Genomic DNA, 12,511 nt, shown 5'->3' on the forward strand with positions numbered 1-12,511 from the left:
CAACATCACTAATCATTATGGAATGCAAATCAAACCACAATGAAGTATTACTTCATGGTCACTAATATGGCTATTATCCAAAATAATGAAAAATAATAAGTGTTGATGCGGATGTGGTAACATTGGAATCCTGCATTACTGGTGGAAAGACAAAATAGTTCAACCACTATGGAAAACAGTTTGGAAATTCCTCAAACAGTTCCAAATAGGATTACCATATGATCCAGCAATTTTAATCCTAGGTATGTATCCATAAGAATTGAAAGCAGGGATGACACAGATACTCGCTCAACAACGTTCATAGCACCATTATTCACAAGAGCCAAAAAGGTGGACACAACCAAGCATCCATCAATAAATGAATAAACAAAATACTATATATATATATATATATAATAGATTGAGCCTTAAAAAGGAATGAAATTAAAAAGGACGATTTAGCCTTAAAAAGGAATTAAAGGAAATTGTGACACATGCTACAATATGGATGAAACTTAAAGGCTTATGCTAAGTGAAATAAGCCACACACAAAAGAATTATTTTGAGTCCACTCATATGAGGTATCTAAAATAAATAAATTCATAGAGAGAGAAAGTAGAACAGATATTACCAGGTACCAAGGGGAGGGGGCAATGAAGAGCTATCATTTAATGGGTGTAAAGTTTTTGTTTGGGATGATGAAATGTTCTGGAAGTGGATAGCAGTGATGGTTGCATAACATTGTGAATATACTTAATGCCACTGAATTGTACTCACAAATGGTTTAAATGCTAAATTTAATGTAAAATACATTTTACCACAATTTTTTATACAGAAAAAAAACCTTCCTTCTATTTTGATCCCTTTACTCTCTTCCATTTATAATATAATGGTCTTAAATACTTTCTGTACATACATTTAGAACCACAGAGAACGTTATAATTTTTGCTTCCACCATGAAACATGATTTAGAAAACTCAAGAGAAGGAAATTCTATTGTATTTACACTTATTTCTGCATACCACATTCTTCCTGCTGTTCCAAGGCTCCCTTCTTCATCACCTCCTTTCTGTATTAAGAACTTCCTTTAGCCATTCTTTAAGGATCAGTCTACTGGTGACAAATTATTAGTTTTGTTTTGTTTTTTTGTCTAAGAATTTCTTGATTTCCCCTTTATTCTTGAAGGGTATTTCACTGGGTACAGAATTCTGAGTTAACAATTCTTTTCTTTCAGCACTTAAAAATATTTTGCCATTTCCTTCTGGCCCTCGTGATTTCTGATAAGAAAACCACTGTCACTCAAACCATTTTTTCCGCTTAGGTAAGTTGTGCTTCCTCTCTCACTACTTCTGAGATTTTTTTTATCTTCAGTTTTCAGAAGTTTAATTATGATGTGTCTTGGCATGGATTTCTCTGGGTTTATCCCTGGGTTTATCTTTCTGCTACTGATTTCCTCTTGAATCTGTAGGTTTATGTCTCTTGCCAAATTTAGGTTTCCAGCTACTTCTCTGAGACTTTCAGCTTTGTGGTCTTTTTCCTCTCTTTCTGGTACTTTGAGGACACTAGTGCTAGATCTGTTACAGTCTTACAAGTCCCTAAGGCTCTGTTCATTTACTTTCAGTCTACCTTCTCTGTTGTTCAGACTGAGTGCTTTCTATTGTTTCATCTTCCAGTTCACTGATTCTTTCTTCTGTCACTCCATCCTGACACTGAACTCAATCACTATGCAGTGTATTTTTCTTTTTTTCAGCTCTAAAATTCCAATTTTTTATATCTTCTATTTCTTTGCTGAGAATTTCTATTTCTTTACCGAGGTTATTTTTTATGTTTCATTATGTTGATAATTGCTTGTTGAAGCATTTTTGGCATGGCTCTATAAAGCCTGTCAGATAATTCTAACATGTCTTATCTCAATGGTGACATCTATTAGTTGTCTCTTTTTGTTCAGTTGAGATCTTCCTGGTTCTTGGTATAATGAGTAAATTTTTATTGAACCTGGATGTTTTCATACTATGTTTCATATTATGAGACTGGATTTTATTTAAACCTTTAGTTTTTGCTAGCAGTCTACAATACTGCTCTGCTCTGGCCCCTTTACTGTCAAGTGGAGACAGAAGTCCAGTTTCTCCACTCCGCAACCATTAATACCTAAGGGTGGGGAGCTCCTGTTATGGCTGGGTGTTCCAGTTTCCCATGTGGTCTCAACAGATGTCACAGTACTGGTGACCTGGTTACCATTTGGTCATGGTGAAAGCACTGACTTTCTAGAGGCTTCCTGTGACACTACCCTAGTGGGGTAAAGGACGCTGCTGGGTGAGGAAAGAAATTCAGGATTCTCATGTGTTCTCCACTGACATCACAGAGAGTGAGCTCATAACTGGCTAGCTAGGATGAAAATCATGACTCCCTACTTGGCCATCACTGATACCACCCCAGTGGAGGTGTGGACTGGGTGGGGTAGCATTTTACAGATTGGCTATAAGTCTAGTCTCCCCATACAGTCTTTGCTGGCATGAATGGGGGCAGGGAACAGTTTCTTCTGTGATATTTTCTGGACTAGGGAGACTGCAGTCTACAAGTTTTCTGTCTTGCCAGGCTGTCCCTTTCTTGAGAGGGATCAGGTTTTAACTGAGGTTTTTAATGTCTGTGTCCACTGGTGTTTCCAGGTTGCCAGTGTCTTCACCTCTAGGTCTGCATTATTTCAGGCAAGAAGGAAATTCAGGTAACTCATCACTATGTTGTCTTTTGGGTCCATCTGCCTTCTTTTCACCTCTCAGAGTCTTCTTATGTGTCTTTTACACATAGGGACTGTAGTTGTACTTAGTGGAAGACAGAAAAGTACATCTACTCTATCTTCCCAGAAGAAGCTCCTAAATAAATTTTTAAAGTGATATCTACTACTTTAAATAACTTTTAAAAATAAATAATACATAAATTCACGGAATAATATACAATTGTTTTTTTAAAAATAGGTAATGCTACTGCAGTGATACAGAATGACTGCTAAAATATATTAAGTGACAAAAGGTATACATGATCTGTAGAGGATGCTATGTGTGCAAAAACAGAATTCAAAATACATACACCCATGTATACATTAGTACATGCACCATGTATCACTGGAACATTATATAAGAAACTCATAATGGTAGATGTCCTTGGGGAAGGAAAATGAAAGACTAGGGGGAAAAGCAGGGAGTGAGAAGAAGGGGACTAAATTTTTGCATTTTTACATATGTTACCTTTCCAAAAGAACAGGTAAGTAATGTTTTTAAATAATAAATTTTACCTTGAAAACTAAACAGGCAAGACCTGAAAATCCTGTAGATGACTAATAAGAAATTTATGTAGTTAAAATTTTTAAATGCTACATACTGTAATAGCAAAAGAATTAATAAATAGTTCAGGAGACTAGAACAGAACAGAAAACTAATTGTAGGAACTAGAACACGAGCTAGTATAGATTAATAACTACTTTTAAAGTGAATTTTAGATCCTGGAGTAATGGCGGGCTAGGTACCTGGATCAACCTTCCTACTAAAAACTAGCAGGCAAAAGGAAAATAGCCACAGCATCTTGGATCATACCACCTCAGGGCACAGGTCCTCAGGTGAGTTCCTCCAGTTGCCCCAGATGAACTTATTCCCTTCATTTCTAGGAAGACACAATGAGGGATATAAACACTAAAGAACTGACATGGCACAACAAAAAAAAAGTGCTAGGTTGAGAGTTCTGGGTTGGAATCTCTGTTCCACTCCCTGGAACTGTGTAATCTCAGGTAATTTACATATCCTCATCTGCCTAGGTGGTCACTCTCAGGGTTATAGCTAGAATTAAGGAGGAATGTGTGTAAAGGTTTGGCGTGATGCCTGGCACCCAACACTTGTTCAGTAATTATTAATGGACTCATTAACAGACACTAGTGGAGCCAGGAGGTTACTCTCAAGAACATCCACCATCCTTTCTTAGTTATCTAGGGAATTTTATTTAATCAAGCTACACCTCAGAATGTCGGTAAAAACCAAGCTGCTGAGCCTCAAGTCACCTGCCCATCAGTTAAATACAATTAAGAAAACAAGTCTCTTATCAAGTTCAATATGATACAAATTGTTGTCTATATTCACTAACATCAAACTTGCTAAGAGACTACAACTTAATGATTTCCACCACTAAAAAAGAAAGGATAATTATGCAACACGATAGAGGTGCTAATAATCACTACATTGGCTATTAAAATATATAAATGTATCAAATTAACATGCTGTACACCTTAAATATGCACAATGTTACATGTTTCAATTAAATAAATTAGAAAGCAAGTCTCTCCCCCTAATTGTCTGGATCTCAAAGAGTCCCATAGGAAGAAGTCAAAGCAAATACCTAAAGTGACCTTTATATTCAGTATTAATAATTCAGAAACCCAAGAACATTTTTATGGACACACCTGAGAAATCCCCATCTTCTGTAAATAGACCATAGTGGCAGAACTTCTATCACACCAATAAAGGCTCAAAGCCTGATGGATAGACTTGAGATTAATGAAGAGAGAGACATAAATAACAGCATTTCCAAAAGCAAATTACCAGTCACTGTTTCTTTAATTTACCAGAACATATATAAACCATTTCTACACCAGAGGGCAGGAAGGCTGACTATGATACACTGGACAGTTACATTAGCACTATTCAATGGGGATCGGGGAATGCAGAGGGGTGTGTGCAGTGGGAGAGGAAGGGCATAGGGGTGGGCATGTGTCATGGGGATACTGTCATGGGGAAACACCTGTATGAATATATGAGTTTGCAGGTAGTTTGCTAACATAATATCTCCTAAAAATCACCAGCTGATTTCATCATAAAAACCAGAACACAATGAAACTCAGCTAAAAAGCCCCCAAATGAACAGTTTATTAAGCAAAAATATATAATCACTGCAATATTCTGAGGCAACACTGATAACCGAGACACATTCAAAAAAAGCAAAGGTCATCTTTGACATAAGCACACCAATTAAGTGAACTTATAGTTAATTCAAATTTTGAATTTGAGGAATAACCAAAGTCAAGGAGCTTTTAAATTATATTCTAAAGCAGGATACAGTAATCAGATAAAAGGATGAAGGGGAACTTCGAGGGCACGTTATCAATGTCTCTAACCCAGATCTGGAGATCACAGGTAAGCCTTGCCCATTTTATACTAAATACAAATACCAAGCGTGTGTGTGTGTGTGTGTGTGTGTGTGTGTGTGTGTGTAAGCGTGTGTGTGTGTGTGTGTGTGTGTGTGTGTGTGTGTGTGTGTGTGTGTGTGTGTGTGTGTGTGTGTGTGTGTGTGTAGAGCAAGTGATTTTTCTAGTCTATGTTTGTGACTGTGCAGGGTTTGGGCAGACACAGGGATAAATTCAGGACCTTTAGCACTACCAGGGAAGCGACATCAGCTAAACCTAGCCATGTCCTCCAACCCTGGCACACTGAAAACCTGCCAGGATTTGTAATCATGAGCAAATCAAGGCTCTCCTGCAACTCGAATGCACCCGACGGTCCTGTGCACGCTGGGTTTCACATTCCTCTGCTTAGTTGCTCAGAAGAGCTAAATCAAGCCCCCCCAAGAGTCCCATCCTGTCCATATTCACCGAATGCCTGCTGGGTGCCAGACATCTTACCAGGCTCTGAGGATGAGCTCACGCATCCCCTAGATCATCACCACAGATCTAGGTTTCTCTTACTTTTCCACAAATTAGCAGGACACACAATGACCATACCTTTCTTACCATTAACTCCACTTCCCAAAAACTATCAGCAGTTCAGAGGGATTAAGTTTGCTAACCATGTCCTTACAAAGCTAACATACTGTACTTGTACACTTCAGAGAGTCAATTATTTGGCCAAATATACACATAATAGTGAATAAATTCACATTCCACAAAAAACAATGATGACGAGAGGTAATCTTTTTTTTTTTTTTGGTACCTGGGATTCACTGTCATGGCAAACCACTAAAATGAAGCTATTTTTATCCTAGAGCTGCAGGGATACCCACAGGAACTCCCTGGCTCCTAACCTGCTGGCAGTGACAGAAAACAGAAGCAGCTTAAACCTGAAAGCTTCCCTCTCTTTCAGACAACATACATGTTAATAATACATGTAATGAATGAGGTGAAACTAAATATTCAAGTAGATGAAAAATTTACCTAATGATTCAAGAAAAGGCTAAAATAAAACATACAAGTTACATGGACACCAGATAATCAGATCTAAATGAGTTAATATGGAAAGTTCCTTTTCACTATACATCAACAAGAGACAAATCCAGACTGAGGTCCACTGTTATATTAGAAACAGTTTAAAATATTCTAAACTGAAAATGCAAAAGTTAGGGACCTAACTTCTGGTCCCTGATCTACCACTAAGTAAATGAGAGACCTCAGACAAGTCATTTCCCCTCTTTCATCTGGGAGACGTTGGACTGAATGGGACCTATTATCACTGTGACCTACTGTCCTTCCCAGCTTTAAAATACGATTCTATGAAATTGAAAACACAAAGATACAGTATTACCATGTTATTGTAATCAGATGGGTCATATGTGCTCTGTTTAAAAATCTTACAGAGTTCCATAAATTCTTCACTCATCTCGTGGATTTGTCCATTTAAAATTGCTCCCTTGGTACCGCCAAATTCAAGTCTTTCCAGCTTTTCAAATTCCAATATGGTGACAAATATATCCTTCGAAAAAACATCGTAAAGATTTTTCCACCCTCTTGAGTAGGAAAAGAACATTTTAAAGTTTCAAAGAAAGAACATTTTCCAACATTCAAAATCAGTGAGCCAATGGACACTTACATGACATAAAGTGAATATTAATGATGAAACTGAACTAAGTAACCGCCTACTTTTAAAATCATACTCCCATTTTCACATGGACTGAAAATTATCAAGCAGTAAAGGCAACACCTAGCTTACCATAGTTAAACATTTGATTCTCTAATTTCATATCCTTCTAGTCATAAGTCAGACGTCCGGGTGAGATCCAAAACTCATTTTCAGCCACCAACACTGCAGTGATGGGCTCTCTTATTGAAAAGGAACTTAAGAGACTGTTATGAAAGGGTGATGCAAGTTACCCAGAGTCAGGCATTTGGCACTCAAATTTTAAGAGGCATTCAGGCTGCTTAAGTGATGAGAATTTTCAAAACATAATGCTATAATTTTGAATGAAATTCAACAAATCTATCAATAAAAAAGCCCAAACTTGCTAGAAAGAGTTTTACAAAGAAAATAAGGCAGTTCAAAATGAAAAAAAAACAAAAACAAAAACAGAAACCTTAGCCAGTTGGCTCCATACAAGTTGCTGTGTATAAGTGTTTACATGTATGTAATTCATGTTTGGTTTTTTGGCATTTAAAATATTTATACAAAGCACATGTTTTCATGTTCTTTTCATCTATTTTTATGAATAGTTGTAATATTTGAATAGTATAACATATATATTTATATACTAAAAGTTACCATGATATTTTAGATTATCAAATGGGCTTTCAGCTATGGAATCCCAATAAAACCATCAAACATGTAAAGGAAAAAAGGGGTTATTTTATAGCTTCCTGATTTACAACCATTTTCTAGGAACATAGTAAGCTGCAGGACAAGGGTCACTGGTACATAGAGATTCACTTACACTCAGTATAATAAAATAATCAAAAATGAATTTAAAAAAAAGAAGCCAAAGCTTTAAAACTAAACAAAGCTTTGAAACTAAACAAACTAAAGTTTTTACTGTATCTTGATAGCACGGGCCTCGTAAACTCCTCATGAGGATCACCAAGAAAGCAGACTTCCCACCTCCCACCCAAGTAGAACTGTTCCCTAAATCATATAAAAAGCTATAGGATTTTCTGAAACAACTTACAATATGAATAAATTACAACTCAATAAATGAATACCTCTATTTTCATGAAACGGTCGAGAAATTTGTCAAATCTAAGAAACACCAGATGAGACTGGAAATCCCATGGTTTCAGCTTCTTATTTCCCATAAAATAGCTTGCCAATCCTTTTCTATAGTTAAAAAAACAATTTTTGAAAGTCTTTAAGATGTTAACGGCCACCTGCACCTTTTCCAGAGAGTCTTCAATTTCTCCTCTCAAAAGGTCTTCAGGCAAAAGGTAAGCTAGTGCCTAGGATTCAATGAAAGGAAACAATAATAAGAAAATGTTTAATAGTTTTACTGAAAATGACTGTTTCAATGAACTGTTTTATTTTTTCAGTGAATCATTTTTAAATTACAATGTCTAGAACTGGGTCAGCAATGCTGTAAAACAGGAAACACAAATTCTAGAAATTCAGGCACTTAGGTTTCAATGACATACTTGCATACATTAGAGACATCTACAGGAGATGCTGCAATTTCTGGAATTAAACATTCTGCCAATGACTACATTTTTGCTAAGCTTCAAAGAAACAACAACTATGTAACCAGAATTTGCATGGCTATTCCTGGCAGCAAATATTCTGCACAACTGTTTTTTCATATAAAGAAATGTATAAGCCAGGAAGGGAAATCTATCAGGCCATGTATTTTAAAAATACGGTCACATTACCTGGCAGCACAAGGTCACTTGAAAAGGTGAGAAAGAGCTAACATAGGTGATTATACCATTGGCAATTCTTTTAGGTTAGCAGACTTCTCTTCTGGGGGCTTAAACTCATTATAGGACATAAAATCTAGCCGAGATATGCCATATGAACTAGTTTTCAATAGTGGAAATGCAAAGGCGAGAACTATTATAGAAAAACCAGCAGATTCATGTAGCAACTCTCGTAGGACCATCATTCAGTTCTTCCCTTTGCATATTTGTTATGAACTTTCACAATTTCCCTGTTTAGGAGCCTCAGGAACCTATAAAATCTAATCCTGATGCATCTTCACCTCATATAAATTATAGGTTTAAACTGCACACCTTTAATTCTGCAGTTGCTTAGAAAGTTGTCACAGATCTCAATGGAGAAAGTACTAAAAGCCATTGGGTTCAACATAGCAGATAGAAGAAATGTTTTTCTAAATGTAGACATATTGTCCTCTGTCTCCCAATAATGGCTATGGTTTTACATGCAATATAGACTCTGTGCCATAAATTTGTAAAGTAGTAAGAATATCATTCATTTGGTGTCTAAAAAGCCTACTAACTGGTTCCTTCAATTCTAGCTGTAGATTCCCAACCTATGCTCTTATTTCTCCCTCAGGCTGGATAGAAAATTAACCTCTCCCTAAAGGCTGCTAACATTTCACACAGAACAGGGACGAGAACTATCAGTAATCTCTCAGCAGCGTGAGTTTTTTAACAGTTTACACATTGGTATGGGTTAGGGATTCCATAGGCCTTCATCTATATGTATTCTTTATAGTAAACATGTCCTTTTAGGAAGCTAAAAAAATCTACAGTGGTGACTCCATTGCCATCTGTTTCAGCAGCGCCTTGTGACCTAACTACCTACATCTGAAGTAACCTCCCTTTGGGCAAGCCATCCTTATATTCATTGCTGTGCTTCTTGTCTGACCCTCACATAGATGAGACAATCACAGCAATTAGCTTTCTGTTCACAGAGCCCACTGTTGAGTAAGACCTCCTAAGACAAGGTTATAGTACTCAACACCCTAGATCAGAAAACCATTCTATACACCCTTTCACTGGGCAGCAGGTTATGCGAAGGGAAAAAGCATCAGCAGGGGCAGGAGGCCTGGCTGTGGTCCAGTTAGGGGCCACTAACTGCTTTTGTGACATTAGCTAAATTTTCTGAGAGGATCTCAGTTGCCTTATCTACAAAAAAAAGGAGAGATGAATTAAGCAAACCTCAAGATTCCTTTTAGCTCCTAACCTCTGAATTCTTTTCTGATTCCCACAGTAGCTCCCTGGAGCACACCCAACCACACCACCTCCCTCTATTCTCTCATACTCAGTAGTATCAGGACAAACCAACAATAAAACCACTGGATTTACGATGAACTGGTCCCACTTCAGAGGCCTTATAAACTAAAATACTGCTAACCAGTTTATTTTATTGATAAGCCAATTAATCAAGTAAGCAATTTATCAATGACAGCATGTTCATTTCCTAAGTTAATTTTTATTTTATATTGGAGCATTGTTGATTTACAACGTTGTGATACTTTGATAGCACGTAAGCTTGATGCCTGTCTCCCAGCTTCTTTTGTCTTATTTATGTGCTGTTATGGACTCTTACTTTTGCTCAATCCTACCATCTCCTCTTCAAGCTCAACATCACAGACTTAAACTCCTCATCACCTAGGATCTTGTGAATGAGAATATCCACAACAGGGACACCAAGCCACAGAACAGACAGAGTGGAGGTCCTCGAGTGGTAATGACTCACAATGAACAGGGAGTAGAGTCAGGTAACCAGAGAAGAGAAGCAAGGCACTAAGAAAAGACACCATTACCAAAGCTCAAGTGTGCCATCATCCAAGGTGGTCAGATAATGCCTTTTATATGTCTGGACTAAATAACTATGTAAATGGTTACTGTCAGAAAATGAGTAAAGAGAAACACATTTGCTTTTAAAGTAACGAAGGATTTCTGACCGTGCCTGGAATGCCTAGAAAGATCAGGCATATGATGACAACAAGTGAAGCAGATCAGGAACAGTGAACAGTGGAGACCATGGTCACCTGGACAGCACATGACCCATCTAAAGGGGTACGTGAAGCTCTAGCAGCTGACTGTGTCACTGGGGATGCAAGAGCCAAGGCAGTGAGATCTGACTTTTCAGTAGAGGCTGGGATGTTGGAAATTCAATGAGACCTAGTCAATTTAAGCATCAGCAACAATTTTTTTTAAATTTCAAAATACTATGCAAAATAAAAACAGTGCATGGATCCATTGGCCAAAGGCAGTTGGCAGAATGCCAGCTTATGACTTCTGACGTATAACACAGCAAGGGTTCAAATGTTTCATAAACACGTTGAAGTCTACAGATTCACAGAAACAAAGTACATGAAAACTATATAAGAAAATTATAAAAGGCACATAAAATGTGTAACCACACAAATCATGCAACGTATAAAATTAAGAAATAACATGGTACAAGTGTATACCCAATGAATCACTGCAAATTTTTTAAAGCTGCTAATGCTCAAAGCTGCTGAATTATACTAAAACTTTTTACACATTGATAATAGCAATGCAATTAACATAATCTTTTTAAAAAGAATTTGTAAATATCAAATAGCGTTCAATAGTCATGAAAAGATTGTACCCTTTGATCAACATCAGGAATTTATATTAAGCCAATTATCCAAGTTAAGGAAAAGGATTTCTGTATAAAGTTGTTTTCTGCATGTTGTTTATAATACAGGAGGCTGGAAGCAACATAAATATCCAACAATAGCAATCATTTTTCAAGAAGCTAGTAAAAAAAAAAGAATTATATGATAAAATGCATAAATACGTGTAAGTTTTGGAAGAAGGAAAATTTTTAAATGCTGAATTTTAGGGTGATAGAACTGCAGGACTAATTCCATTGCTATAAATTTTATGCAATAAGAGTATTTTACAATTATTCATATACCACATATTAATAGTAATTAGAAATAAAAACTTACATTAAAATATGGAGCAAAATGAGTAAGAACTCTGTCAGCTGGGGGACCTTGAGAAAGCTATTTATCTTCTCTGAACTTCAGGGTTGTTTTTTTTTTAAATACAGAAAGTATCTGCTAATAGTATACCTATACCTATACCATAGTGTTGCTAGAGAATTAAATTCATAGATTCTTGTAAAGGGCTTAGAAGAATTCTGGCAAATAAGAGGCACTGTACAGTGCTTGTTAAATAAGTATTAAAAGTAAGTTAGCAAACAACTGGGGGTGGTGGCAGGTGGTGCGGAGTTTAGCTCTTCAGAGAACCTGGGTATAAAAGTTGACTCATTGCCCATTTTTGACTCCTAACATGTTGGGGCAGATTTACTACAAAGTCCACTTGGAGAATCTAGGAAATCAGGTCGACGGAACCTTTGGACATAAGCCAGTATGAACAGTAACTAAGGAACAAGAGAAACGACATTATTTCCTTGGGAGCTTGGCAAACTCTGGCCATTGACACAGCCTAGGGGATAATAGGTTTATAGGCTTACAGGTAACCAGGGCTCCTTGCAAGCCAACTACAATAGTGAATGACAAACTTTGAGGTTTCTACTCTAACAGAGCTTTGCAGTAAAAGTTTGGATCATTCTAAAAATGAGATGAGGATCCCTCAAAAGGGGTTTGAGAGAAGCGGTGGTCACAGTGGTTAATCCTGCATTAGGGATCAAAGCCTTTCACATGGAGATCCAAGCCATTAGGACGCAGTGCCCTCACTTAACAAAAGAGCAAAACTGAGTCTGCACAACAGAGAAACAAATAGAATGAAGCCAGAAGACATGCTAAAATATAGCAAGGAACAGACCTGTTATCTCCTATCAACAGCTGCAACTATTTTGTAAGGCAAGAGTTTGGAACTAACTTTTACTGAGTCTCTGTT

At 37.0% G+C, this 12,511-nt stretch overlaps 1 protein-coding gene across 1 annotated transcript in view; it reads right to left on the reverse strand.

The window, feature by feature from the left end:
- Window positions 1–12,511, reverse strand: part of DNAH11 (dynein axonemal heavy chain 11) — a gene marked incomplete at its 5' end in the record, with an annotated part of 313,916 nt that overhangs the window by 277,747 nt on the left and 23,658 nt on the right. Inside the window, 2 exons of the mRNA XM_079711490.1 lie at window positions 6,534–6,701; window positions 7,919–8,152. Of these exons, the coding sequence (XP_079567616.1) occupies window positions 6,534–6,701; window positions 7,919–8,152 (402 nt within the window). The remainder of the gene's footprint in view (window positions 1–6,533; window positions 6,702–7,918; window positions 8,153–12,511) is intronic.

The sequence above is a fragment of the Hyperoodon ampullatus genome (genome assembly GCF_949752795.1).
Source record: "Hyperoodon ampullatus genome assembly, chromosome: 9".
Classification (NCBI taxonomy): Eukaryota; Metazoa; Chordata; class Mammalia; order Artiodactyla; family Ziphiidae; genus Hyperoodon; species Hyperoodon ampullatus.